The 26,709-nt window shown below is 44.0% G+C and overlaps 3 protein-coding genes across 10 annotated transcripts; 1 reads left to right on the forward strand and 2 right to left on the reverse strand.

Moving 5' to 3' along the window:
- Window positions 1-399: 399 nt before the first annotated feature.
- Window positions 400-4,567, reverse strand: LOC123183374 (uncharacterized). Its single transcript, XM_044596167.1, has 3 exons — window positions 4,347-4,567; window positions 973-1,124; window positions 400-886 (listed from the first exon to the last, which is right to left on the reverse strand). Exons 1-3 carry the CDS (start codon window positions 4,464-4,466, stop codon window positions 712-714), a joined length of 447 nt encoding a protein of 148 aa, XP_044452102.1. The 5' UTR covers window positions 4,467-4,567; the 3' UTR covers window positions 400-711.
- A 3,262-nt stretch (window positions 4,568-7,829) lies between these two features.
- Window positions 7,830-16,094, reverse strand: LOC123183375 (glutamine synthetase cytosolic isozyme 1-2). 8 transcript variants are annotated; one of them, XM_044596172.1, is made up of 8 exons: window positions 15,349-16,081; window positions 13,621-13,725; window positions 13,375-13,529; window positions 13,142-13,238; window positions 8,866-8,907; window positions 8,317-8,423; window positions 8,066-8,153; window positions 7,830-7,943 (listed from the first exon to the last, which is right to left on the reverse strand). In XM_044596172.1, the coding sequence occupies exons 4-8, from the start codon at window positions 13,229-13,231 to the stop codon at window positions 7,857-7,859; spliced, it is 414 nt and encodes a 137-aa protein (XP_044452107.1). In that variant the 5' UTR covers window positions 13,232-13,238; window positions 13,375-13,529; window positions 13,621-13,725; window positions 15,349-16,081; the 3' UTR covers window positions 7,830-7,856. The 8 variants fall into 8 exon arrangements, with proteins under 8 accessions (XP_044452107.1, XP_044452110.1, XP_044452105.1 ...); XM_044596175.1 differs by lacking the exon at window positions 13,142-13,238 and having other exon boundaries at window positions 13,375-13,522; window positions 15,349-16,085; XM_044596170.1 differs by having other exon boundaries at window positions 13,142-13,522; window positions 15,349-16,078.
- An 8,324-nt stretch (window positions 16,095-24,418) lies between these two features.
- LOC123179323 (uncharacterized) lies at window positions 24,419-26,488 on the forward strand. Its single transcript, XM_044591549.1, has 9 exons — window positions 24,419-24,550; window positions 24,632-24,762; window positions 24,886-24,961; window positions 25,043-25,281; window positions 25,367-25,553; window positions 25,658-25,783; window positions 25,855-26,111; window positions 26,188-26,263; window positions 26,338-26,488. Exons 1-9 carry the CDS (start codon window positions 24,443-24,445, stop codon window positions 26,461-26,463), a joined length of 1,326 nt encoding a protein of 441 aa, XP_044447484.1. The 5' UTR covers window positions 24,419-24,442; the 3' UTR covers window positions 26,464-26,488.
- Window positions 26,489-26,709: the final 221 nt, after the last annotated feature.

Here is a 26,709-nt window from a genome sequence, read left to right on the forward strand (position 1 = left end):
GGAGACAAGAGGACCTCGCCGCCGCCGGCGACGATCCGGCTTCGCCCGCTCGCGCCCCCTGGCGGCGGCGAGGGAGGGGGAGAGGAGGAGGGGTGGGTGGGCGGCGGCGCTAGGTTTAGCCTCCCGAACGCTCGCGGGAGCGTCGCGGGAGGAGGGGAAAAGCTCGCGCGAACCAGACTCGGAAGTCCACACTCCTGATCTTCATTCCCTCTAAAGATTAATGGTACATGAAACTGTACTGCTAAGTCACAAAAATGGAATTATCTTGACACACTGGGGCAGTTAGAGATCAATCATGTCTTACTGTTACAGAACACAGCAGAGTAACCAAATAGTCATCATAGGTTACATTGAAAGGATGCTAAACCCTTTCCACACAAGCACGTTTTCAGCTCTGCATAAGACAAATGAAATACAGTGTGAGCAAATAGCTCCCACATCCTTACACAAACAAACTACTTGCCAAGAGACACCCAAATGACATCAACATAGTACTATACCACTTGAGCCAACATTCTCACTGATAACTCAGTCTTAACATATAAGATAGAACTTTTCACCAAGCATCACAGTTAGTTCAGCCTTACCATAACATTCTCACTGATAACTCAGTCTTAACATATAATTTAGTCTAACAAAGCCGCAGTGTCCAAACAGAGCAATGGCAACTACATAAAGTGCTGGGGTTAGTCGCTATGCAACTAGCTGTCCTCAAAGTTCTACATTGGGCATCAACGCGGCCATCCTCTTGTTAAAATCATCCTTCTCAGCTGGCGTCATCTCCTTCTTGCCATCAGGCACATCACACATAGACATGTAGCCATAAAGGAATGCTGGGCTATACATCATGACTAAATGGTACCACTTTGCCCTGCGATAGAAGCGCCTGCAGGGCAGTACAAGAGATATTAGAGCCGTTGTAAACCAAGACCGTAACAGGCATATAGAACTATACCGGGCTCAAGATCATACCAGACAGGGTCCTCGGGTTTAGGCTCCACATGGGATGAGAGGTGCTTGATCAGGCCCTTCTGGTTTCCTATCTTGTCCCTGTTTTCGGACATCATGTGGTAGAGCTCCTCTTTGACCTGCTGGATCTCAGCTGAATGAGTTGTGGCCGCCTTCTGCATTGTTATTGACAGAGCAAGACAGGGAGAAACCGCATTAACCCAAATCAGGAACAGATCAATATCGAAGTTTATCTCAGAAGTAGAGCAGGTATATATGCTTTATGACAGCAGTAGCACTCAAAAAGATTCCAAGAGGCGTGCAATCAATCAATTGGCAAACAATGTAACGATAATGTCATTCAGCACTTGAGTCTGACAGCATGCACTAGCACACAGCTAAATTCAGCCAAGCATGCAAGTAAATGAAGACCAGCAGCATATCAAGCAAATTCTGAACCCAGGATTATTATGCCCTTCTTTCAGATTCATATTGTAGCATTTGGTAAATGAGAAGGAAGCGCTAGGTTGCTAATTAAACATGCAGAGTACAATGGAATTTACAGAAGAGGTTAGGAAGTCAGGTAGATCAGGGGAGACCCTGAACTTAAGTTGATTTAAATCCTCCTTAATCATAGCAGCCCGACCTCCAATGTAGGAGTCACACCATCAAAGTATTTCTAGTTTCTTTGCTTCCAGATATTCCAGGTACACAATTTCTTTGAACAATTTATGCGGCCAGGCAGTAGCAGCATTGCTCATCATCTCAGGTAGATCCCTTGTGGTATCCCAGGTAATACGAATATGAATGGTATTCCAACAAGAAGCACTGAATGTGCAAGCAAAGAATAGGTGTATGGTGGTTTCTTCCACGTTATCATCACACAAGCAGGCAAGAAAGATCCTCTCCAATATCAAAGCACCTCCTCTTAAGCATATTCCTAGTGTTCAGTCTATCCATGAGCCATAACCAAGTAAAAACCTTGGGCGTGTTTGGTTCCCTGGGTGCATCCAACCTGCATTGCATGAAGGAGCTTGGCTGGGGTTGGCCTGGTTGAGCTGATGCAAGAAGGAGTTGAGATGTATGTTTGGTGTACTTGCATGATATGGACCAGGCTCATCTCAGATGTTGTTTGGTAGGATGCATGAGGCTGAACAATATGATAGATGTGGAATTTGATTCTAGGTGTTTGTACAAGTATGTAAAATAATTAAAAGATTGTTTTGGTGACATACACTCCAACTTAGATATCTTTGCTGAGTGAAGTAAAAGAACATTCTGAATCAAACACAGATAAGAAATCATAATATTCTGAATCTTGCAAACTTCGTATGAAGATCATGTGAATCAAAGAGTCAGCTAAACAGGGAATGAAACCAAATATGTGTATTCCAGTATCAGCATTCATGAGGTCCTATATTTAACATACATGCACGGAACAGCCAGCCCTCCTAAGGCACCTTTTTTACCGTGTATTGCTGATCTCTTGATCCCCACAACACAAATACAAAACAAAACTAGCTTCTCTCTCTCTTGTTCTTCTTCCTCCAGATCAAATCAAAAGAAAATTATGCACAAATTATTCTTAACAGAGAAATATGCAAAATCATCTCAAATCCATAGGCAGCTCTCACAACCAGATCGGACCTCTACAAGGCCAGCGGCCGAACCAAGCAATAGATGATAAATTGTAGACAACCTGAACTAAGAACTTGGCTCTGAACTGTAGCCTGTGAAAACAACAAATAAGACATACTCGTAGTTAGTACTTGGAAGTTTTCGACAGTTTATCTGTACCTCAAAGCAACTAAATAGCAGCAAGTTAAATTATCTCATTATGAAGAGCACTAGTCTGAAACTTCAATGACGGGAACCTGTCATGTTAGATATTTGGAAGGTAGGCTTCGCAAGGAGTCGGGGATTAGCAGCATAACACTGGGCACACTGGTACAGCAGCTCAAGCACAAGGTCCGGCAGATCTACCACGGCCAGGCTTTCCCCGTCAACAAGGGCACAGCACGCGGGTCCGTGCTTGCTCACACGCGGGATCGTGCGGGCGGCCGCGAACGCCCAGCCGGTGCGCGCGCGCAGGTGGTGTACGTGCCGCCGGAGTCCCCTGCTTGCTATCACGGCCAGATCGGGCGGGCGGCCGCGAGCGACGGCGAGCAAGTCGCCAATAGCTGGGAACGGGAGGGAGGGGCCAGAGCTCGGGAAGAAAGGGAGGGGAAAGGGAGAAGGAGAGCTTTGCCTCGGCACCGACGAGGAGATGCAGCGTGGCACCAGAGAAGAGAGCGGCAGGGGAAACGGGGGAAAATGCGAGCTGAGACGACCGGAAGAGGAGACCTAGCTCGCGACTCTGCACGCGCGGGTGCAGGTGCGGGCCTGGCTCGCGGAAACGGCCGATCCCTGCGTTTCCCCTCAGCCTGGCTGGGAGCCTGATTTTGCATCCGCCGGGCCTGGCCCAGTGAGACGTGCAGCCTACCAAACGCAGGGAAAATTGCATGGTGGGTGCGACGCAGGTGCGACCCAAGGAACCAAACACGCCCCTTATGTTTCATGATGCACTTGGATTTCCATATGATGGTCAGAACAGGGGAGGGTTGTATTTGCCTGAATCAGATTCTATAGTACTTATTTGGCATGTACCGTACATCCCCCCAACATAAGATCAGATAATCAGGACTCCAAGGCTCGAGCCGCACACTGTTCAGTTTGATTTGGAGGTCCTGAAGATCTTCACGAGCCTCCAAGGATAGAGGCAGGTGAAAGTTGTGCAGATGGTCTTGAGGTACTATGAATTGCTGGACTGAGAGATCCTCCTAAAGAGCAAAAGCGAAGAGGTGCTCGCATTGGTCCATCAGCAAGCCATTTTGTTCCCAAGCATCCGTCCAGAATAGAACAGTGTCACCGGCATTCACCATACAGGAGGTGATCCCTCTGCATACATCCATGTTTGAGAAAAAAAAAACCTCTTTCCAGCAGAAAGATCCACAGGGTTGCATGGCATGAGGAGGGGTGTTGTCATAGTATTTTTGCCAAACCAACATCACCCAAGGCACATCCGTCATTGTGAATAAATTTGTCTATGTATTGTAACGCTTGGTTCTAAATTTTCAAATTTATAACGCCCAGCACCCCTTTGTGTTTGGGAAGGCAACCCAAATTCCAGGGAGCAAGAGAGTATTAGCTAGGGATCTGGCATCCCTATCAACCACCTTACAGAGTATTCAGGTTAACCACATGACAAACAAATTGCAAAAATAGTGACCACCTGAACGTAACCTCGACGGTCACGACTAATTTAGTACCCGCATCCCGTGATGGGGATGAAGAATCCGCATTAGCTTAGGGTTGGGGTTCCGACTCCACCGATGCGTGAAGGGGGCGGGGGGGCTTACCGTTGAGTGCAGGAACCGAGAGGGCGTGGGCTGGGGATGCTGCGCCACCGCCGCGGTCAGCGACGGGCGGAGGCCGCGGCCGCCGAGCCGCTTGCACACCGAGCGGACCGCCATCGCCATGAGGGCTTCGTCGAGGTTGCGCCGACTGCAGATCGAGAAAGAAGAGGAAAAGGATACGCTCCGCCCGGTCGCTCGTTTGCTTTCTTTTTTTCTTTTTTTTTCTTTTTTGAGGGGCGGTCGCTCGTTTTCTTTACCGGGCCGGCCCATGTTCGCTCGCACGCTGTCTCAGAAACATACGCTTCGCCCAGTCGCTTGTTTTCTTTGTTTGTTCGTTTTTTTTCTTCCGTTTTATTTGTTTCTTTCATGGTTTTTATCCTTTTTATTTTCTTCATTTTTCTCGTTTTTTTATTTTCAGTTTTTCATTTGGTTTCCTTTGTTTCTTTCGTCAGTTTTACCGATTTTCTTTGGTTTCTTTCGGGTTTTTTCTTCCCTCCCCCACCCCCCCCCATTTTTCTTTTTATTTTTTCAACGCATGTATACATTTTCATATGCATAATTTTTAGACACGTTTACCATTTTTCAAATACATGATTAACAATTTTCTAATATATGTTTGGTACACGTTGTACATTTTTCGTATACATCTAATACATTTTTTGATACATGTCTACTTCTTTTCATACCCGCTATACATTTTCATATACATATAATATTAATTTTTTTATAAACTAGGTAATTGCCCATGCGTTGCAACGGGAGGATTGAAGGAAATATGCCCTAGAGGCAATAATAAAGTTATTATTTATTTCCTTATATCATGATAAATGTTTATTATTTATGCTAGAATTGTATTAACCGGAAACATAATACATGTGTGAATACATAGACAAACAGAGTGTCACTAGTATGCCTCTACTTGACTAGCTCGTTAATTAAAGATGGTTATGTTTCCTAACCATAGACATGAGTTGTCATTTGATTAACGGGATCACATCATTAGAAAAATGATGTGATTGACTTGACCCATTCCGTTAGCTTAGCACTTGATCGTTTAGTTTGTTGCTATTGCTTTCTTCATGACTTATACATGTTCCTATGACTATGAGATTATGCAACTCCCGTTTACCGGAGGAACACTTTATGTGCTACCAAACGTCACAACGTAACTGGGTGATTATAAAGGTGCTCTACAGGTGTCTCCGAAACTACTTGTTGGGTTGGCGTATTTCGAGATTAGGATTTGTCACTCCGATTGTCGGAGAGGTATCTCTGGGCCCACTCGGTAATGCACATCACTATAAGCCTTGCAAGCATTGCAACTAATGAGTTAGTTGCAGGATGATGTATTACGGAATGAGTAAAGAGACTTGCCGGTAACGAGATTGAACTAGGTATTGAGATACCGACGATCGAATCTTGGGTAAGTAACATACCGATGACAAAGGGAACAACGTATGTTGTTATGCGGTTTGACCGATAAAGATCTTCGAAGAATATGTGGGAGCCAATATGAGCATCTAGGTTCCGCTATTGGTTATTGACCGGAGACGTGTCTCGGTCATGTATACATTGTTCTCGAACCCGTAGGGTCCGCACGCTTAAAGTTCGATGACGGTTATATTATGAGTTTATGTGTTTTGATGTACCGAAGGTAGTTCGGAGTCCCGGATGAGATCGGGGACATGATGAGGAGTCTCGAAATGGTCAAGACGTAAATATCGATATATTGGACGAATATATTCAGACATCGGAAAGGTTCCGAATGATTCGGGTATTTTTCGGAGTACCGGAGAGTTACGGGAATTCGCGGGGAGTATATGGGCCTTATTGGGCTTTAGGGGAAAGAGAGAGGAGAGGCTGTGCCCCCCCCCCAAGGCCTAGTCCGAATTGGACTAGGGGGAGGGGCTGCGCCCCCTCCTTCCTTCTCTTCTCTTTCCCCTTTCCTTCCTACTCCTACTACTTGGAAGGGGGGAATCCTACTCCCGGTGGGAGTAGGACTCCTCCAAGGGCGCGCCATAGAGAGGGCCGGCCCTCCCCCTCCTCCACTCCTTTATATACGGGGAGGGGGGCACCCCTTGGAGACACAAAAATTGATCCCATGGATCTCTTAGCCGTGTGCGGTGCCCCCCTCCACCATAATCCACCTCGGTCATATCATAGCGGTGCTTAGGCGAAGCCCTGCGTCGGTAGAACATCATCATCGTCACCACGCCATCGTGCTGACGGAAGTCTTCCTCAAAGCTCGGCTGGATCGGAGTTCGAGGGACGTCATAGAGTTGAACGTGTGCTGAACTCGGAGGTGCCGTGCGTTCGGTACTTGATCGGTCGGATCATGAAGACGTGCGACTACATTAACCGCGTTGTGCTAACGCTTCCGCTTTCGGTCTACGAGGGTACGTAGACACACTCTCCCCTCTCGTTGCTATGCATCACCATGATCTTGCGTGTGCGTAAGAATTTTTTTAAATTACTACGTTCCCCAACAGTGGTATTAGAGCCAGGTTTTATGCGTCGATGTTATATGCACGAGTAGAACACAAGTGAGTTGTGGGCGATACAAGTCATACTGCTTACCAGCATGTCATACTTTGGTTCGGCGGTATTGTTGGAGGAAGCGGCCCGGACCGACATTACGCGTACGCTTACGCGAAACTGATTTTATCGCCGTGCTTTGCACACAGGTGACTAGCGGGTGTCAGTTTCTCCAACTTTAGTTGAACCGAGTGTGGCTACGCCTGGTCCTTGTGAAGGTTAAAACAGCACTAACTTGACGAACTATCGTTGTGGTTTTGATGCGTATGTAAGAACGGTTCTTGCTCAGCCCGTAGCAGCCACGTAAAACTTGCAACAACAAAGTAGAGGACGTCTAACTTGTTTTTGCAGGGCATGTTGTGATGTGATATGGTCAAGACGTGATGAGATATAAGTTGTTGTATAAGATGATCATGTTTTGTTGAAGTTATCGGCAACTGGTAGAAGCACTACAGGAATGAGCTACTTTGCCGTCTGCCACGGCAGACGGCAAAGGCCTTTGCCGTCTGCCGCGGACGGCAAAAGGCTCCGGCAAAGTAGGCTACGGTAAAGAGCTTCTTTGCCGTCTGCTTTTTGAAGCGGACGGCAAAGGGGCCTTTGCCATCAGCAGCGGACGGCAAAGGTCATGGCTCTTTGCCATCTGCTGGCAGACGGCAATGACTGGCTCTTTGCCATCTGCTGGCAGACGGCAAAGACTGGCTCTTTGCCGTCTGCCAGCTGATGGCAAAGAGCCTATATTGCCCCATTTATTTCTGTTTTTTCTTATATCAATTCATTTTCACAGAAAATCAAACACACACACACACAGATATATATATGACCAATAGTCATGAACACATAGTAGCAAGTTTCATCCATACATATACATAGTTTCATCAATATTACACAGTTTCATCCATAGGTAGCAAGTTTCACAAAGTCAAAACAAAAACTATAGACAAGCACTCCATATCTGAAATTACAAGAAATGACCTAAAACTAAATATCTATTTTCCTAAAAACTGTCTTATTACTAAGATCTTCTCTGGATCTTCTTCTTTTCTTCCAACCTGCATAACAAAAACACTAAGAAAGAGAGAATGGGTTAGGAGTAGAAATGTAGCATTTCACTTGGTGAAATGCAATGTTCAGTTTTTATGTAAGTTTAACACACGGAAAGCTGGAGAGCATGCTGAGAGTTTTCTTGCCTGAGGACCAGGGTAGCCACCAACGGGCCAGCCAAGGGGCCAGTTCACATCCTTCTGGAGGAGAGTGTACTCCTGCTCAATTCCATACCTGTTTGGGTTCAGAGATAGGCCTAATCAGTGCTAATCTATATTGTACAACTTATTATGTTCTCACGTGTGTATGTGTGTTAAGACACAAGAGCGCTACTACAACTTTTATATGAAACACAGCAACAACAAAAAACTTGAAATATCGACGGAGGTATTCGTACCATCTCTCCTCAGCTGCAACCTTCGAGGTGTTGAAGATCTTGGCAGCATTGTGCCTCTTGTTGGTGGGGATTGGAACACCTTGTGGTGTGTAGCAGTCGCACATAACCTACAAGGAGTAATAAATAGGAAAAGATCAACAGACCAACGACTTTGCGCCAAATACAGTAGAAACTTGGCCTCTGATTTAGCTGAAGCTTTTTTTTCTCAGTTCAAGTATTTAAGATTTGTGTTAGCCAAGTAGGTCAACTAGTGGAATTTTAGGGTGTTTACACAACAGGCCGCAAACACCTGGTTATTTTGTCCACCAGATCACACATATGTCCAAGCACATCAAACAGCCACAAAATTCAGTTTTCATTTTTAAAGTTAAGCCACAAAATTCAGTTTTTTAGTTTTAAAATTTAGCGGTGCCCAGAAACAATGTTTTCCTATGATTTTTTTTCAAAGACCCATCTGCATCTTACTTTTCCTACTTTATGGCATCCAGCATCTTTGGTGCATAAAAAGTTTGAAAGAAGCATGGAAGATAAAAAGTAGCGAGGACTTACAAGGAGGTTGTCACCCCTCCTGAACGGGTTCTTAAAAATGGCCTGGGGGATTCATCAGAGTCAAAAAGAAAAAACAGCTTGTAAGCAAACAAGGAAAGTAGAAATACTGTAAGTAAAACGCTACACCAAAGCTTCAGTCAATTATGTTCGAGAGAGGGCACAAAAGGTGCAGTGTTTCCGCATGAGATAAAAATAGATGATGTGGACTTAGGTGTAGAAAATTACCACCCTCCAAAACAAATGATGGACCTTTTATATGCAACAAAGTAAAGAAGTTTACAAATTAACAGCTTGTCTGAATCTATTTCTAATGTGAGAAAGTAGGTTACTGAAATAACTTACATGTAGTTTATCAATAGGAACATACATAAACAAGGTGATACATCCGTATTAAACTTGGATAGTAGCAACTTGGTTTCAGGGGCAACGTTATATATATTTTTTATTGGTGAATGGTTAAGAAAATAATACCACTCTTACCCACCACTCAAGGGAAGATTAATTATCACATTCACCATTGTCAGTCACAACTGCTAATGAGCACAAAAATGCAACTAAAGCCTAATAAAGAACATTCACATTTCTGTACTGAATGATCATGCTGCATATGAGCCAAGCACATAAGAATCATTATGTGAACTGCATATGCCATGTCTAAAAAAAGAATTGCTCTTTGCGTAGTAGAAATTAAATCAATAGTCTGGAGAGAACTATACAGAAATAACAAAAATATTAAGGAGATGTTGCTGCTAGTTGCGTGCAGCTGCATGCTTTGCCTCATGCAAAGAAAGTAGAACATTTTGTTTACCAACTGCAAATATTTGTGGTTGTTCTTCCATTAGCACTGGTATCTACTTGGCAATGGCAAAAGGATGAAATTTAGCTACATAAATATTTGGTGTTTCTCCAAATTCTAAAGATGAAATAACTGAACATTGAAAGAACAGTAAAAAATATACAAAGCAAGGATACACAAGCACACACAGCACACGCGCATGTAGGCAGAACTGGCCCAGCCATGGCCGCCGCGACATGGATTCCTCATTGCCGTCGCCGTGACATACATGGATCAGAGGTAGATGCATATGAGAGGAGTGCATAGGGAGAGGAGTTGAGGGTTGGTACCATGGGCGTACGTGCGGGCCTGCAGCCGTCAAGGCGGGAGGCAAGTTGAAGGGCTCGGGGGTGGAGTGGGGGCGTCTCTCTCTCTATGCTCGGCCCTGGTAGCTGCACGGCGCCGGAGATCTCGTGTATGGGCTGCAGCATGACCCTGGTGGCCGATGGGCTTGGCCGGCGCTGCTCCGGCGAGGGGCGTCACTCCGGCGAGGAGGAAGCCCGTGCGGCGAGGGGGAGGCCGGATCCGGAGTGGCCGGACCTCCCGAGGCCAGATCCGGGCGCGAGGCAGCATGGGGCGGCGGCGGCGACGCGGGGACGCGGGCGGGGCGCAGAGGAACTCGGTGCTCGGCTCCCATGGCGGCAGCGGATCTCGAGGTTGGGGCGACGGGCGACGAGGCTTCCGCGGCGGGGCCGCGAGCTTGTGGGGAGGTGGCGGCGCGAGGCGGCGGGGCTCCTAGGTTCTGGTGAGGTGGCGGCGCGCACCGACGGGCGGAGGCAAGGTGGCGCAGCGGCACGGGGTCGAGGGAGGCGGGGTCGGGTGGCGCTCGGCTGTGGGGCAGGGGCGGAGAGAGAGGGGATAGAGATAGAGGAGGTGGGGGCAACGGTTTTCTTTTTACCCAAAAAAAAGATAGCCACCCTCTTTGCCGTCCGCCAGCAGATGGCAAAGAATCTTTGCCATCTGCCAGCAGACGGCAAAGAAATGGCAGATGGCAAAGACCTTCTTTGTCGTCTGCCTGTTCTTTGCCGTCTGTTGTTTGGTAGCTGATGGCAAAGACATTCTTTGCCGTCCGCAAGCAGACGGCAAAGAACTGGCAGACGGCAAAATCCCTGATTCCAGTAGTGAAGCCTTATGGTTGTCTCTTTATTGCATAAGATGCAAGCGCCAAATAATTGCTTTACTTTATCGCTATGCGATAGCAATAGTTGCAAGAGCAATAGTTGGCGAGACGACCATGTGACAACACATTGATATAGATCAAGATGATGAAGATCATGGTGTCATGCCGGTGACGATGGAAATCATGACGATGCTTTGAAGATGGAGATCAAAGGCACAAGATGATGATGGCCATATCATGTCACATATTTTGATTGCATATGATGTTTATGTTTTATAAATCTTATTTGCTTAGTTCGACGGTAGCTTTATAAGATGATCTCTCACTAATTATCAAGGTACAAGTGTTCTCCCTGAGTATGCACCGTTGCGAAAGTTCTTCGTGCTGAGACACCACGTGATGATCGGGTGTGATAGGCTCTACGTTCAAATACAACGGGTGCAAACAGTTACACACGCGGAATACTCAGGTTAAACTTGACGAGCCTAGCATATAACAGATATGGCCTCGGAACACTGAGACCGAAAGGTCGAGCGTGAATCATATAGTAGATATGATCAACATAGTGATGTTCACCATTGAAACTACTCCATCTCACGTGATGATCAGACATGGTTTAGTTGATATGGATCACGTGATCACTTAGAGGATTAGAGGGATGTCTATCTAAGTGGGAGTTCTTAAGTAATATGATTAATTGAACTTAAATTTATCATGAACTTAGTCCTGGTAGTATTAGCATATCTATGTTGTAGATCAATAGCTCGCCTTTAGCTCCCCTGTCTTATTTTTGATATGTTCCTAGAGAAAACTAAGTTGAAAGATGTTAGTAGCAATGATGCGGATTGGATCCGTGATCTGAGGTTTATCCTCATTGCTGCACAGAAGAATTATGTCCTTCATGCACCGCTAGGTGACAAACCTATTGCAGGAGCAGATGCAGATGTTATGAACGTTTGGCTAGCTCAATATGATGACTACTTGATAGTTTAGTGCACCATGCTTAAACGGCTTAGAATCGGGACTTCAAAGACGTTTTGAACGCCATGGACCATATGAGATGTTCCAGGAGTTGAAGTTAATATTTCAAGCAAATACCCGAGTTGAGAGATATGAAGTCTCCAACAAGTTCAATAGCTAAAAGATGGAGGAGAATAGCTCAAGCAGTGAGCATGTGCTCAGATTGTCTGGGTACTACAATCGCTTGAATCAAGTGGGAGTTAATCTTTCAAATAAAATAGTGATTGACAGAATTCTCTAGTCACCATCACCAAGTTAGTAGAACTTCGTGATGAACTATAATATGCAAGGGATAACGGAAACGATTCCCAAGCTCTTCGTGATGCTGAAAACGACGAAGGTAGAAATCAAGAAAAGCATCAAGTGTTGATGGTAAACAAAACCACTAGTTTCAAGTAAAGGGACAAAGGGAAGAAAGGGGAACTTCAAGAAGAACGGCAAGCAAGTTGCTGCTCAAGTGAAAAACCCAAGTCTGGACCTAAGCCTGAAACTGAGTGCTTCTACTGCAAAGGGACTGGTCACTGGAAGCGGAACTACCCCAAGTAATTGGCGGATAAGAAGGATGGCAAAGTGAACATAGGTATATTTGATATACATGTTATTTATGTGTACTTTACTAGTGTTTATAGCAACCCCTCAGTATTTGATACTAGTTCAGTTGCTAAGAATAGTAACTCGAAACGGGAGTTGCAGAATGAACAGAGACTAGTTAAGGGTGAAGTGATCACTACAAGAAACCTGTTAATACATGACGGATTTCTGGTGACGTTCCTAGAAATCGTCATGGATGATGACGGTTTTCTCTTATCCGTCATGGAAAGCGTCATCGATCAACAGGATGTGACTGCCCTCCGGAAAAGGTAGCCCTTTATGATGGACATCGATGGGCCGTCACGGAAACTGTCACATATCAACTTGCAAGTCTTGTCTTTTTCTTTCTTTATTATCCGTCATCTGGACCGTCACCGATGGCTCCCGCTGATGTGTCGTGTGTGGTTTCTTGGTTGGCCCATATGTCAGTTGAATGTGTAATATAATCTCTACTATCTCTACTATCTAAAAGAAATGTAACGTTCCCTCTCCCCTCTTACGTTCGTCAAGCCTCCCGTCCCGACCCACCTCTGATTTTCTTTCCCCGCTCCCGGTTTTCTCCCTCACGGTTTTCCCCCCTCCCGGTTCACATTTGTACTAGCAGGCAATCAATCACATAAGGTAACCAGAGGCAATCATTCCAAACAGAATCATTTCACATAAGGTAACCAGAGGCAATTAATCCTAACGCAATCAATTCATTCAATCACCTTCCTTCTTTCAAACAAACGGTGATCAATCTCTCCTCCTTCTTTCATTGATACTGTGGTCAATATTTTTCCTTCTTTGACTATCACCATGGTTTAGCTGGCGCCAATTGATATTGAAAAAGTCGTATCAGCCAAATTATGTCTTTTTAGTTGGCGCCAATACAAAATGAGGAGCGCTTCTCTTCCCGCCATATCTCTAATGCCATGCTATAAAAGTCATGCAGCGTTCTGACCATGAGTCGTGTAGAGCAGAAATCGGGTCTTGGCAAAGATGGGCCGTCCTGGCTCAAAGAGGATCATGGCACCACCACCTGTGAACTTCGTTCCCGCTCCCGTTGGCTCTCCCCCTCCGATCAACAGGCAACATTAGTTTCATTCCTGCTGTTAGCTGTTTGCATAAGTATAATCTACATTATTGTTCTCTTTCTCAATGCTGACCAATTGCAGGCATGTAAGGTTCAACGAAATAGAGAACCTACACATATACAGTAGAGGTTGGGACGCAACGGCAAAGGTTTTGTGTGCTCGCATCAAACATACTCGGAGTGGAACTGCCGTCTTTCACGCCATCCTCATCGTCCAGACTGTAAGAATTCAAAATGTATACAGTAAATTTCATTGGGGGGTCAAAATGGAAGCAACATGCTGCTAATGTATGCAATAAATTTCACAGGGGGTCAAAATGGATGCAATTGCATTCGATCCGTTTCAACCTATCGCATATCGCTTCATGGACAACCTACGTGCCGGCTCAGTATACTTTTTCAGTAAAGTTGGTTTCGAACCAGCAGGTGTGCATCTGCCAGTTGCTTTGTGGCTGCCATGTGACTTTTACATCGCCCTCCACTCGCGCACTGAAATACGTCTTGCAAGGGCCAGCATTAACATCACTACGTTGCCGCCACTATTCAGAGATTTTATAAATGTCTTCAGCCTCAGAGACAGGATGCTTGCAGGTGCTTTGTATCATTTCACGATTAATTATGCTGACATGTGGTTGAGACAGGCTTTGTTAATAAATTCTAAACATTTTTTGCCCAGATGTCATTGGTATAGTGATGCATGTCAGCCGCATAATGTTACACAGGTCATCCGACCGTACCACGCCATACCGACATGTGGTGCTAATGGACAGTCGGTAAGTACTTCATCCAAGTGGTTCATGTATAATACATTTTACTGTGTCACAGGGCTAACATTTCATTGCTCAAACAGGAGGGAGTTTATCTACCTACGCGTCTGGGACCAGCATGTGTCACGCCACTTGACACGGTGGGGACTAGCGAAACAGGGGCTCTGGACTTTAGGTGCCACACTGCTTGAGGTCAACAGAGCAAAACGTGAGTCCTTGCGTTAACAAAGAAAGTTTAACATTGATTTATATTGTTTGATTAAACCTACTTTGTAGGGTTTCTGAAAACGACATACATGAGCCAGCTTGTCTTCGAACCAGACAACCAGCAATCCTACGAGCTGGCGGCCTGCCGTGCCGCACTAGGAGATGCGGTTGGGTCCTTGCAGAACCGGGCCAGCTTGATCGTCCAACGAATGAGCCATGTTCACGTTCAACGAATGAGGAGGGTTCAAGTGTGATGCAAACTACACTGAAATGCTCTATAATGATCTGCCACATAGTGATTCGTCGCCTCTAAAACAGCTTCATATATAATCCAGCTTTTATACGTGCTGTCGTGGTTGTAAATCCAGCTGGTATTGAAATAAAACAAATAAATAAAGACGAGAATCTGTCCGGGATCAACTGCTATATCTATGTTCTTTCCAGGTCATTGCCTTCCCTATTAATTCCTTCCTATCCCCTGCGTAGAATCTGCGCATTAACTTTAATTAATTAATACGGGATCACCTTCCTATCCCGTGCGTTGCATATAAGCCTAAATTCCACGCACAGTGTTATAAGCATACAAACCTCATGCACACTCCGTGCCATTGGTTTCAAAAAATTGTTCCCCTGTTCTTCCTTGCAAGCTGATTTCCTGGGTGCCACGCCGCTAAGATAAACGCACACAGACTCCAGTATAATTTGCTTCGGTAAGTCCTATGATTTAATCATGTTTATAGTTTGTAATTAGCCCCATGTTTGTGAGCATCGACTCTGAGCAAAATGCGTCCTGTTTACTATTTGGGCTTCGAGCAGAATACAATAGTATGATTCAAACTAATACGTGAGGTTGCAGAAGGACACATACCCACATAAAATCAGCAGCTGGATGGACCGGGAGAGGGGGGCCTCCATCCCCTTGCGATGTGCGGGCTGCAGCTCCTCTCCATGCCGTGGGAGCAAGCTCCAGCACACGGAGGCAGCTCAGCCTCCGTCTTACGCGCAGACGCCGTCTCCCGACCCGCCGTCACCGTATCACGCTCACCCACCATTTCCCCACCACCGCGCCTGCCATCACGGCCGACAGCACACGCAGCCCCCATCACCGTGGCCAGAACGCCTGCCTTCAAGGACGGCGGCCCGCACATCCTCAACGAGCAGAGCAAGGTAGAGCGCCGCCGGACGCGACATCGCCGACGAGCGTCCCAAATTGCCCGCTGCAGCGGCATGGATTTCGGCGCCGTCAGCCGCCGCTATCTCCTTCCTTTCCGTGATTGTCGGCGATAATTGGGGGATATTTTGCGTAGGGTTTCGACCGGATCTGGTTTTGTGATTCGGGGGTTGATCTGTGCCGTCCAGAGGATCGGGCGGTACGGTGCGCATCGTGGCACAGCTGTGGTGGCAGGCCCAAGTTGGGCCAATTCAGAACGGCCCATCTTAGTTGTCATAATAAATTAGATCTCGCACGCGGGCCAAATGTCATAATAAGCTTCGTGTTCTCTCTTGTGCAACTGGGCCGAAATTAATTATATTTTCGCATGTTTACAATACATGGTCACATGTAAACAATCCTTATGTGATTGTCTGATGAAATGTAAACTGCAAGATGTGAACAATATGTTTGTATATATTCCCAGTTGCTATTAGTGTTACGGAAATAAAATATGTATCACCATGTAAAATCAGTTTTCATGGCAATAAATTATAATTTATCATGTTCAGGTATACTAGTATCAACTGCATTTCACTACTGTTGAATACTTTTGGCAAATAGCGGCAAGCATGAATAACTTTAAAGTCATTCATCATGTACAGTAAGCGTGAAATTTATATGAAGTTTGATGTAGAATAAGCGTGCACTATACAAGCTAACTATAAAGAAAAATGGACGGTGGCAACGTAATTATAACTTTTTTTTACACCGTCTTGCTTGCAGATGAAGTCTCCGGCACGATCAAGTGATCGTACTCCCTCTAAAGACATGACGATATCTATGAACCAAAGTAATATTTATCATGTCGAACTCTATTAGCAAAAGTACTATTTAATGATCTAATGGTGTGTAAGTGTACATAACCTCATGAAATATTACTGTTATTGTTTTGTTGTTTAGGTGTCGTCGATATTAGTAATGGAGCGGAACCTATGGATGCGAAAGAGCGCAAGCGGCAACGTGCTAGGGAACGATACGCACAGATGGGTGAAGAGAAAAAAATGAACTACTTAAGAAGCGTCGTGAAGCCTATCAAGATAAGAAAGCTCGACTATTGGTTAATTCCCAAGAGACACGATCAGGTCCACACATGTCAGATGTTAAAGGTGCTAAATAGTAGGCATATCATTACTTGCAAATATATCAATTTCATTTTTCCATGTTTCTAAGCAACTAAACCTGACGTGCCGTCGTTAGAACAAGAAGACACTTCTTGCAACAAGGAAAATATGGTTCCTCGTGAAGATAATGACTGGCTAAGAAGAAATGACACGTACAGGAGGCAATTGATTGAATTGCCGGTTCAAAACAAAGAAAACCATATGACTGGTATAAATACAACCAATAAATCTTACTATATATGCTGATAATTCATTACTCATTGTTCTACGTATGTAATGATTCATTATTCTGTAGATATTATGGACTTCAACAGTTGCAGTACTGTTAGTCCCACATCATCCCATATTCAGCCACAACCCATAGATCCCAAAGAGCGAAGGAGGCAACGAGATAGGGAACGATATGCGAACATGGAGAGCAATAAAAAAGAAGCACTGTTGAAAAGACAACGTGAAGCCTATCAAAAAACAAAATCATCGACAGGTAAAATTTGCGCCAGACCAGTCAAAATTGTACATTCGTTGCATGTAACAAACCAGCACTCTGAAAATGTTGCCGCTTTCATGTGATTCAACAGAGAAAGTCAACGATACACGTGCTAATGATAGGGAACGGTATGCTCACATGGATAACAACAAGAAAGATGCACTGCTAGAAAGTAAGCGTGAAGCCTATCAGCAGACAAAATCTTCGACAGGTAATAATTGCACAACACAAATCATAATTGTTCCCTAATAGCCGACATCACACAAACAGTACTCTTATGGTGTTATACTTATCATTTGATTTCAACAGAGAAAATGGAAAGTAGACGTGCTAATGATAGGGAGAGGTATGCCAATATGACTCATGAGAAAAAACATGCAAAGAGCGCTCGCCGCACGTCTTTGCGCAACACTCTCAACCAAGATTCCTTGGCCATGGAGAACCCATGTTACATCCCCAAGATAGTTTGCAAAAATGAAAGTTCATTTGGTCCCGATGGCTCCGTAGTCAGACGTGATTGGTCTATTCCCGAGCTCACTGGTTCCCCTATTTATATCCAGTCCGCTTCTGAGGATATATCGTGTGTGGAGACACCAGATATGGATGTCAGTATGGAGCCACGGAGAAAACATGTGACACCCGGGGAAAGGCAAGCTTTGATGGATCGTAGAAACCAAGCTTTTCATGCAAGTGGTAGGAAGAATAGACACACATCGATCGATGAAAACACGTCGATTGCGCTAGACGACGTAAATGTGTTTGAACATCCAACACAATCGGGAGTCATTAACAATGGTAATGTTCTTAACTTCGGTATTCTCATTCTCTAGAATTATTCACTGAAATTTTTATATTCTATTAATAGAAAGTACATCGCCATTGTGTGAGCCTAGCGAAATACATCTAGCACCCAACAATGATGTGAATGCATCGTTAGATCAACATCCAACAATGACGGTGGAAGGTGTCAATGGTTTTGAACTTCCTGCACAATCTGTCCTTGTCAATAATGGTAATGCTTTCTCTTAATTGTTTGAACATTATAAGATAAGTCGTTCATAATCATATTGATTACACTTTTATGTTGTATTCATAGAGAATACATCTCCAATTACTTGTGCGTTGCAAGAACATACAACACACTCACGAGCCAATGACGATGGTAAGCTTTTTTTATTAAATTCATGCACGATGATTTATTGGAGACATTAGCCTCATAAATAATTTTGGGATAGGTGATGGAGATGGTGTCATATTGGAGGACAACTCGGAAGACGAGGAAGGCTACATGTTCGCTGGGATGGGTATTTTAATCATGTTTCATGATGTCTCGTGTATATCATATGCATGTTTTTGTACTCATATTGTCAGTGCATTGCACAATTTCAGAGGAGGACAACGACGAAGATGTTGAAATGGAGGATGTTGACGATGACGACGACACTACTTCCATTTCAAACGTTCCAGATCCCTACGATATGGTTTATAGCAAACTCCCAACCAACACACACAAGCTGAAGTCGGTGGAGGACTGCAAACACTGCTATGCAAAGAAGTTCGAGCGTGAGTCCATGGGTTTTTGCTGCCGGAAGGGGAAGATCAAACTGGCCAACCCAAATACGCCACCCGAGCTCATGAGGCTATGGACAAGTGCAGATTCTGATTCCAGGCATTTTCGTGACAATATCAGGTTTTTCAACGGCCACTTCTCATTCACCTCACTATATTGTCACCTTGATAGTGATACCACCAACATATCAAAGCACCCTATCTATACATTTCGTGCCCATGGCCAAATGTACCACAACATACGGTCATTCGGCAAACAAGATGGTTTGGATCGTAGTCACTTGGAGCTCTACTTCTATGATGATGACCCCAGTTTAGAACACAGGTATCGCAGTTGCCGTAAAGAGCAGTGCCAGAAAGACAAAGAAGTAATCACACAATTGGTCAACATACTTCATGGCAACCCATACTCTGAACACCTCCGGAGTATGGGCCATGTTGATGATGTTGATGACTATCACATAACACTTAACCTTGACCAACGGATGGATCAAAGAAGATATAACACGCCGACCACTTCAGAGGTAGCTGCTGTGTGGGTGGAGGGTAGTGAACGTCGAAGACAATTCGAAAATAGCGTCATCCTGCAAGGTAAGAATAGAGATATATATGGCATCAAGTCCTACCATGGATGCTATGATGCGTTGTCGTACCCTCTTTTCTTCCCTAGAGGTGAACTTGGGTGGCATACTGATATCCCGAAGGAAGGTGTGCCCTATGAAACTGTGATGGCAGCTCGTGCAGCTCGTCTAGCTCATGGCCACAACAATAGGTCCTCCAATCCCTCAATCAGTGACAACGCCAATGATGATGAAGGTTAGTGTTGCAATAAGTTGTTACATCACCGTCCATTTGAGGTGTGCTCTCAATCAACATCACCATCGATTTTCAATTTTGTATGCAGCTTTTGGAGGCAGGCTATGTGTATCTGTGAGGGACTACTACTGCTACAAATTGCAGATGCGTCCAGGGATATTCAACCCGATCCTCTTTGGCAAGCGTCTTTTTCAGCAGTTCGCGGTCGACACATACATCAAGATTGAGAACTCCCGGTTGGACTATATATGGGGTCATCAAGATAAAATAAGGGCGGACCTATACCAAGGCTTGGTGGATAGCTTACATGCTGGTGAGGGTAGGGCAGATTCTGTTGGAAAACGCACAGTTCTAGCTACGTCATTTATCGGTGGTCCACGAGACATGAGGCGTCGCTACATGGATGCTATGGCCTTAGTTAGGAGGTATGGAAAGCCAGACATCTTCCTCACAATGACATGCAACCCAAACTGGGATGAGATTAGGCAGGAGCTCTACCCTGGCCAGACACCTCAAGATCGTCCAGATCTCGTCGTTCGTGTTTTCAGGGCTAAGTTGGAAGAACTCAAAAATAAGCTACTTAAAAAGGATATCTTGGGCAAGGTGAGGGCTTATGTGTATGTGGTGGAGTTCCAAAAGAGGGGCCTGCCTCATGCGCACTTCCTGCTCATCATGGAGGGCCGATACAAGCTCACATGCCCCGAGCAGTATGATCGCCTTATCTCAGCCGAACTCCCCAACAAGAAGAAGTACCTAGAACTGTACAAGTTGGTCGTGAAACATATGATGCATGGACCTTGTGGTGCTTTGAATCCCGAATGCTCTTGCACAAAGGGTCGTCCTTCTTGCAAGAATCACTATCCGCAGCCTTTCAACGCGGCTACCTTACAAGGCAAGGACTCCTACCCGCTATACAGACGACGTGAAGACGGATGTAAAGCAATGGTTCGAAAGGAATGGCTAGATAATAGGTGGGTCGTCCCATACAACCCACACCTCTTGCGCTACTTCAACTGTCACATCAATGTTGAGGCATGCGGCAGCATAAAAGCCGTCAAATACATGTTCAAATACATCTAATAGATATCAGGAATATGCTACAATCAATGGGCAAGGAGATAGAGTCATTCCCTCTTCCCGATATCCAGGAAGAATATGACACTTCCATCGGTGTGACAAGGGAGATCTTCGAGGAATCCACCATAGAGCTCAATGTTGAGGACACATATCTATCAGATTCACTTAATTCAGATCAGAGGGCCGCATACGATGAAATTATGTCTGCTATTGATCGTGATGAGGGTGGTGTCTTCTTTGTGGATGGGCCTGGAGGCACCGGAAAGACTTTTTTGTACAGAGCACTACTCGCAATGGTACGTGGGCAGAAAAAAATTGCTATAGCGACAGCTACGTCCGGTGTTGCTGCTTCCATAATGCCAGGAGGGAGAACAGCTCATTCACGGTTCAAGATACCGTTAGGCATTGATGATGGTGGGTTTTGTAGCTTTACAAAACAGAGCGGGACTGCAAAGCTCCTACAGTCAGCTTCTCTCATTATTTGGGATGAGGCTTCCATGACAAAGAGGCAGGCAGTGAAGGCGTTGGACAACAGTATGCGCGACGTGATGAGCCGACCAGACCTGCCGTTCGGAGGAAAGACAGTTGTGTTCGGTGGAGATTTCAGACAAGTCCTCCCTGTTGTCCGTAAGGGGTCTAGGGCTCAGATAATTAATTCATCGCTGCGTAGGTCTTACCTTTGGGATTCCATGCGTCACCTTAAGTTGGTACGCAATATGAGGGCACATAGTGACCCATGGTTTGCAGAATATCTATTGCGCATTGGTGATAGTAAGGAGGAGACAAATCGAGATGGCGAGGTCCGCCTTCCAGACGAGATATGTGTGTCAAGAACTGGGAAGGACACTGACCTTGATACACTGATAGACAATACTTTTCCTAGCCTCGATGCTAACACGTCAGACCCAGACTACATCACCTCCAGAGCAATCTTGTCGACGCGGAATGATTGCGTGGATAGGATTAATTTGAAGATGATCAGTCGATTCCAAGGAGATGAGATGGTGTACCATAGTTTTGATTGTGCGGTTGACGACCCTCATAACTACTATCCTCCTGAATTCCTTAACACATTGACCCCTAATGGGCTGCCCCCGCATGTGTTGAAGCTCAAGATTAACTGCCCTGTCATATTGCTCAGGAACATTGACCCCGCGAACGGACTTTGCAATGGCACGAGGCTGGTGGTTCGAGGATTCCAAAGGAATGTCATCGATGCAGAAATTGTCCTTGGCCAACATGCTGGAAAAAGGATCTTCTTGCCAAGGATTCCCCTTTGCCCCTCTGATGATGAGATGTTTCCTTTTCAGTTCAAGAGGAAGCAATTTCCAATAAGGCTCAGCTTCGCCATGACGGTTAACAAGGCACAGGGGCAAACTATCCCGAATGTCGGTATTTACTTGCCCGAGCCAGTGTTCTCTCACGGGCAGTTGTATGTTGCACTATCTAGATCCACCGCTAGAAAGAATGTCAAGATTCTTGCCGTCCCTGATGCTGGTAATAAGAAAAGAAACTCCGATGACAGCAAAAAGAAGAGTTCAACTAGCAGCAAAAACGAGAGCTGCGATTATCCTGTTGGTACGTACACGAAGAACATCGTCTATAAAGAGATCCTTACATCATAGGTGAGAAATTTGGCAGTTATATTTCCACTCTATCATTTTATTACATATGGCAATATTTTTATTTCACAATAAAATTAGATAATGAAATAGTTTTTAATTTATCTGAGATTTATTTTGTGCAGGTCACCTCTGTCCTGGAGTCATTTGTGTTAATAACTTGCATCTTGTTATCATGTGTTACTGAGAGAAACCGGACCAGTGTACCTAAGTATAAATTCTTGAGTGCATGAATACCAGAGCTGAAGTGAAAATTCTGCTTGTCTTTTGATATGTTTTATCTCGAGTAGAGGAAGATGGTTCATGTCCAAGCAAATCACCTACCTGCAAGCTTCTTGACATCTCACTAATTCGATATTTTATTTCTCTTCACTCTTTTCTGATATGTAAAATCATGCATAATATTTTCAATGTAGTTGATGTATATAGTTTCCAAGGTAGCTTGCTGAAATGATGATGAAGTATTTGTACATCGTATTTGAGGCCTAGATGCGACTTGTAAATTAGGGCTATAATTTTTGAAATATGCTTTACATTACAAATTATTATGTGCATTAGGTTTTTTGAAAATTCGAAAATGTAAGGTGTATCTGGCTTTAACTTTTTTTAGTAAAAAAAATGTGCGCTTCATTCAACCAAAGATAATGTTCTTACTATCAGCTTTACATTTATTTTTTTAAAGAGGGACGGCCTCTCTGAATTTCATTTAACTGAAACCATAATATGTTATCAGCTCATAGACTATGTAGAATAAAATGAGGGCTATGATCCAGCCAACGTGCTTCTGCGCCACTCACGCACAGTCATGAGTATCAACATTTGCTCTCCTGGTAGCAAAACGAATATCATCAGAAGACTTAAAAAATGGACTGCTTTGTGTTTCCATCTTATCCGCCATAGACTAGCCAAATTTGTCGCTGGATGGGATGTTTCCACTCAGAGTAAGAGTATACGAGACAATAAAACGGAGCGATATCTCTGGCGATTTTCTTGCTCCCTATCGGTAAACAAATCAGATGGAAGCAATCATGTTTATGTAGGGAAGATAATCGCGGAGATTGCCCTATGTAGGGAAGATAATCGTGGAGATTGCCCTATGTAGGGAAGATAATCGCCGAGATTGCAAGGCAGTTAAGGCCGCTCGTCACATGCATGAAGAAATTCCCGAGTTCAGCGGAAGGGAAGTATAAATAATAAAGCAAGGCTGCTCGCACTACCCCATTGACGCCCTGCATAGGTCTCTTTCTTCTCTCTCTGGCCGATCCTTTGTGGGCACGTTCATCAGTCGTGGAAGAGAACCTGTATACGTTGGGGAAACGACGGCAGCCGGGACGGGCTCACCGGTGTAAAGCACCTCAAGGCCGTCCTCTCGGCGACGCTGCGCTATGGCCGCCGTTGCCTCTGCGCTCCACTCGCCATGTCCGTCGCACCCGCCGAGGTGAGCTCCTTGCATTCACGTATTAGCAACCACCACATTTTTTATTCAATTAAGCTTTACTTATGTCTATGTTGTTTCAGATGGATCTGAATGAGATAAAAGAAAATGCATGTGCTATTAATTTTACTGAAATGAAGGAATACATCATGTCCTTCCCTAGCAAAACCAAGTTAGTGAATATCCATGACACAACCTTGACACGTCGAGATTTGGAATGTCTTTTAGAAGATGAGATATGGGTGGAGAGCGAGGTTAGCTAAAATATATTCCGATGATCATACTTACACACTTCAAGAATGTCTAATTTATTTGTTACTTTTTCTACTATAGGTCATAAATGCATATATTTACTGTCTAAGGGTCCAGGATAAATTTTGTACAGCGGGTGCACGTGTATTCTTGGAAACTACATATGATTCAGGAATACTTAAGCGAGATGGTGAAATTCCTATAAGCCTTGAGAGTCATCACCACATCGTTGAAAAGGTGCTTAAGTATCTACAGCATGACATGGTTAGACTAATTTTCCTACCTATGGTTCTATCATTTGTTATCAATTGGTTTACCTAGCCGGGGCAACGACTTATATATTATGTGTCAGTTGTTCATTCCAATCAATATGAACCAAACGCATTGGTATCTATCTGTTGTCAATATCGAACAACGCGAGATACAAGTACTCGATTCTTTTGGTTCTCGAATGAGCCGAGCTGATCTACAACTTACGGTATGATTTTACTATATCTGTACTTGGAATTCATGCATTTAGTTTCACCTATAGTATTATACTCTTTTTTCTATTTAACAGCTTCAGGGGCTTGAGGCGCATCTAAAGATTGCTTCTAAGATGAATGGGTTTAACCTAGGTACTTGGCCAGATATTGATGTAACTAGATGGACTATAAAAGAGTATATTCAAGATCGAATTCAATCTGATGGGTATGTTTGAAATCATCACATGAGAAAATGCGAAATGAGAGCAGCAGTAACAATTATTGATTATTATTCAACAATTCCTTATGTTTGCTTATTACTAATGTGCCCAATATTTTTAACCAATAGATCATCTTGCGGCTTGTTCATGCTACAATTCATTGAATACTGGACAGGACACAAACTGTCACATCCTGTTACACAGGTAATTCGTGAAGGATGACAAAAGTGTATTGCAAATCTAATTCAATGTTGTAATATATTGATTCTAATTATTTTTTTGCAGGAAGATGTCAAACCCTTCAGGCAAAAAGTAGCAATCATTCTCCATGAATCAGATCTGAACAATATAAAAGGAACTCCTGAGTACCATAATCCAGCAGACGATATAATAGATACTGACGGTGTTGAAATATTGGACCCGCCACCTGCCATGGTTGTTCTGAGAATGCCACTTAATAAAAATGAGCTACTTTGCAAACTTCGAGGTCATATCATGTCCATTCATAATGCAGATTCCCGAGAGTAAGTCAACTTTCAAAATAACAATATCTGCATTTATGTATATTATTTTTTCACTATATCGTTGATGCTATGGTTTATTTGATAGGAAAGAATGGATCCGTAGCTCCAAGCCCTACCCACTAAGTATAAGTCTTAGACAACTACAAGACTTACTAAAGAATACACGGGCTATTGATGTCGACAGTTTTAACATGGTTGTTCGAGTAAATGCTACAGACGACATTCAATGGGCTAAAGACACTCCATATCACTATATGGATCTCAGATTTTCTGTAAGTTATTAAAATCTCATAATACTTATTTTTTACGGCGACGAGCACATATAATTGCAACCATAAACGCATAGAATGTTAATAATCCTTTACTTTCCTCTCAGATGATACTAAATGACTCTACACAAGATCCAAAACTCCGTTTACCATTTGATGCCCAACGCTACATTATTGCAAAACTATTTCATTGTTGGCCTGATATGTGCTTTGACGTCTCGGTGTGCAAGTTGGTAATCATACTTCCCATCTCTGTGTGTGCTTTTCACCCCCGTATTTTATTTCTAAAGCCTACTTCACACAGATTTTGTTGCCGTTTTGTACAACCGGTTGCTTCATCCTCTTCCTGTTCGACCTATTGGATAGAACAATCACTATACTCGACCCTCTTCCCCTATCGGATGCATGGAAAAAGAATCCTTCACAGAAGGACATATTTAAGATTCAATGTATTTCATTCCATCTAAACATAGCATTACAAGATGCAATTCCTGGCTGGAATGATGATGTTTTTAGATGGCGTCGCATCATACCAATTGGAGTTCCAAAAAACCCAAACAGGTTATAACCTTAACATTCCAATTATTTGACCATATTTTCATCTATCATATTGCTAATAACATTTACTCCTATGCAGCAATATGTCTGGGTTTTTAGTTTTAAAGATTATGCGCACGTGGCATGATCATGAACATGGATTACCAGTTGTCCCGGTGAGTACTCTACATTCACCATTCATGTGTCCTTTTAGATGTGAGCCTTGCATGGTAGCATAATTCACGTGCAGGACGATTATGACCTACGGAATCAGGTGTTGGTACACTTGCTGTCGTACAAGGACAATGAATGCGTAGAAAATATTCCACAAGTCGTGCGTGATTTGGTGAAGAGAATTGGGATAAACTTTTTTTAGTCGGAGAATCATATGTGTTATTTTATTACAAGTCCTAGATCAATTCTTCTCTGACTATGATTTTCCTTGCAATTTACGCAAGATCAGGCTACTACTTATCACGAGATGTAAGCAACTAAACAAAATAAGGCTACTACTTAGTAAATGGGGAATTTGGCGGAAGATGTTAGTTTACCTGTGTGCCGTTTGTGATGTGGTTGGCCTCAACAAAATTCTGTCCGGCAACCCGGCAGGCAGGGGGTCAGC

Source organism: Triticum aestivum, chromosome 1D (genome assembly GCF_018294505.1).
Source record: "Triticum aestivum cultivar Chinese Spring chromosome 1D, IWGSC CS RefSeq v2.1, whole genome shotgun sequence".
NCBI classification, from domain to species: Eukaryota; Viridiplantae; Streptophyta; class Magnoliopsida; order Poales; family Poaceae; genus Triticum; species Triticum aestivum.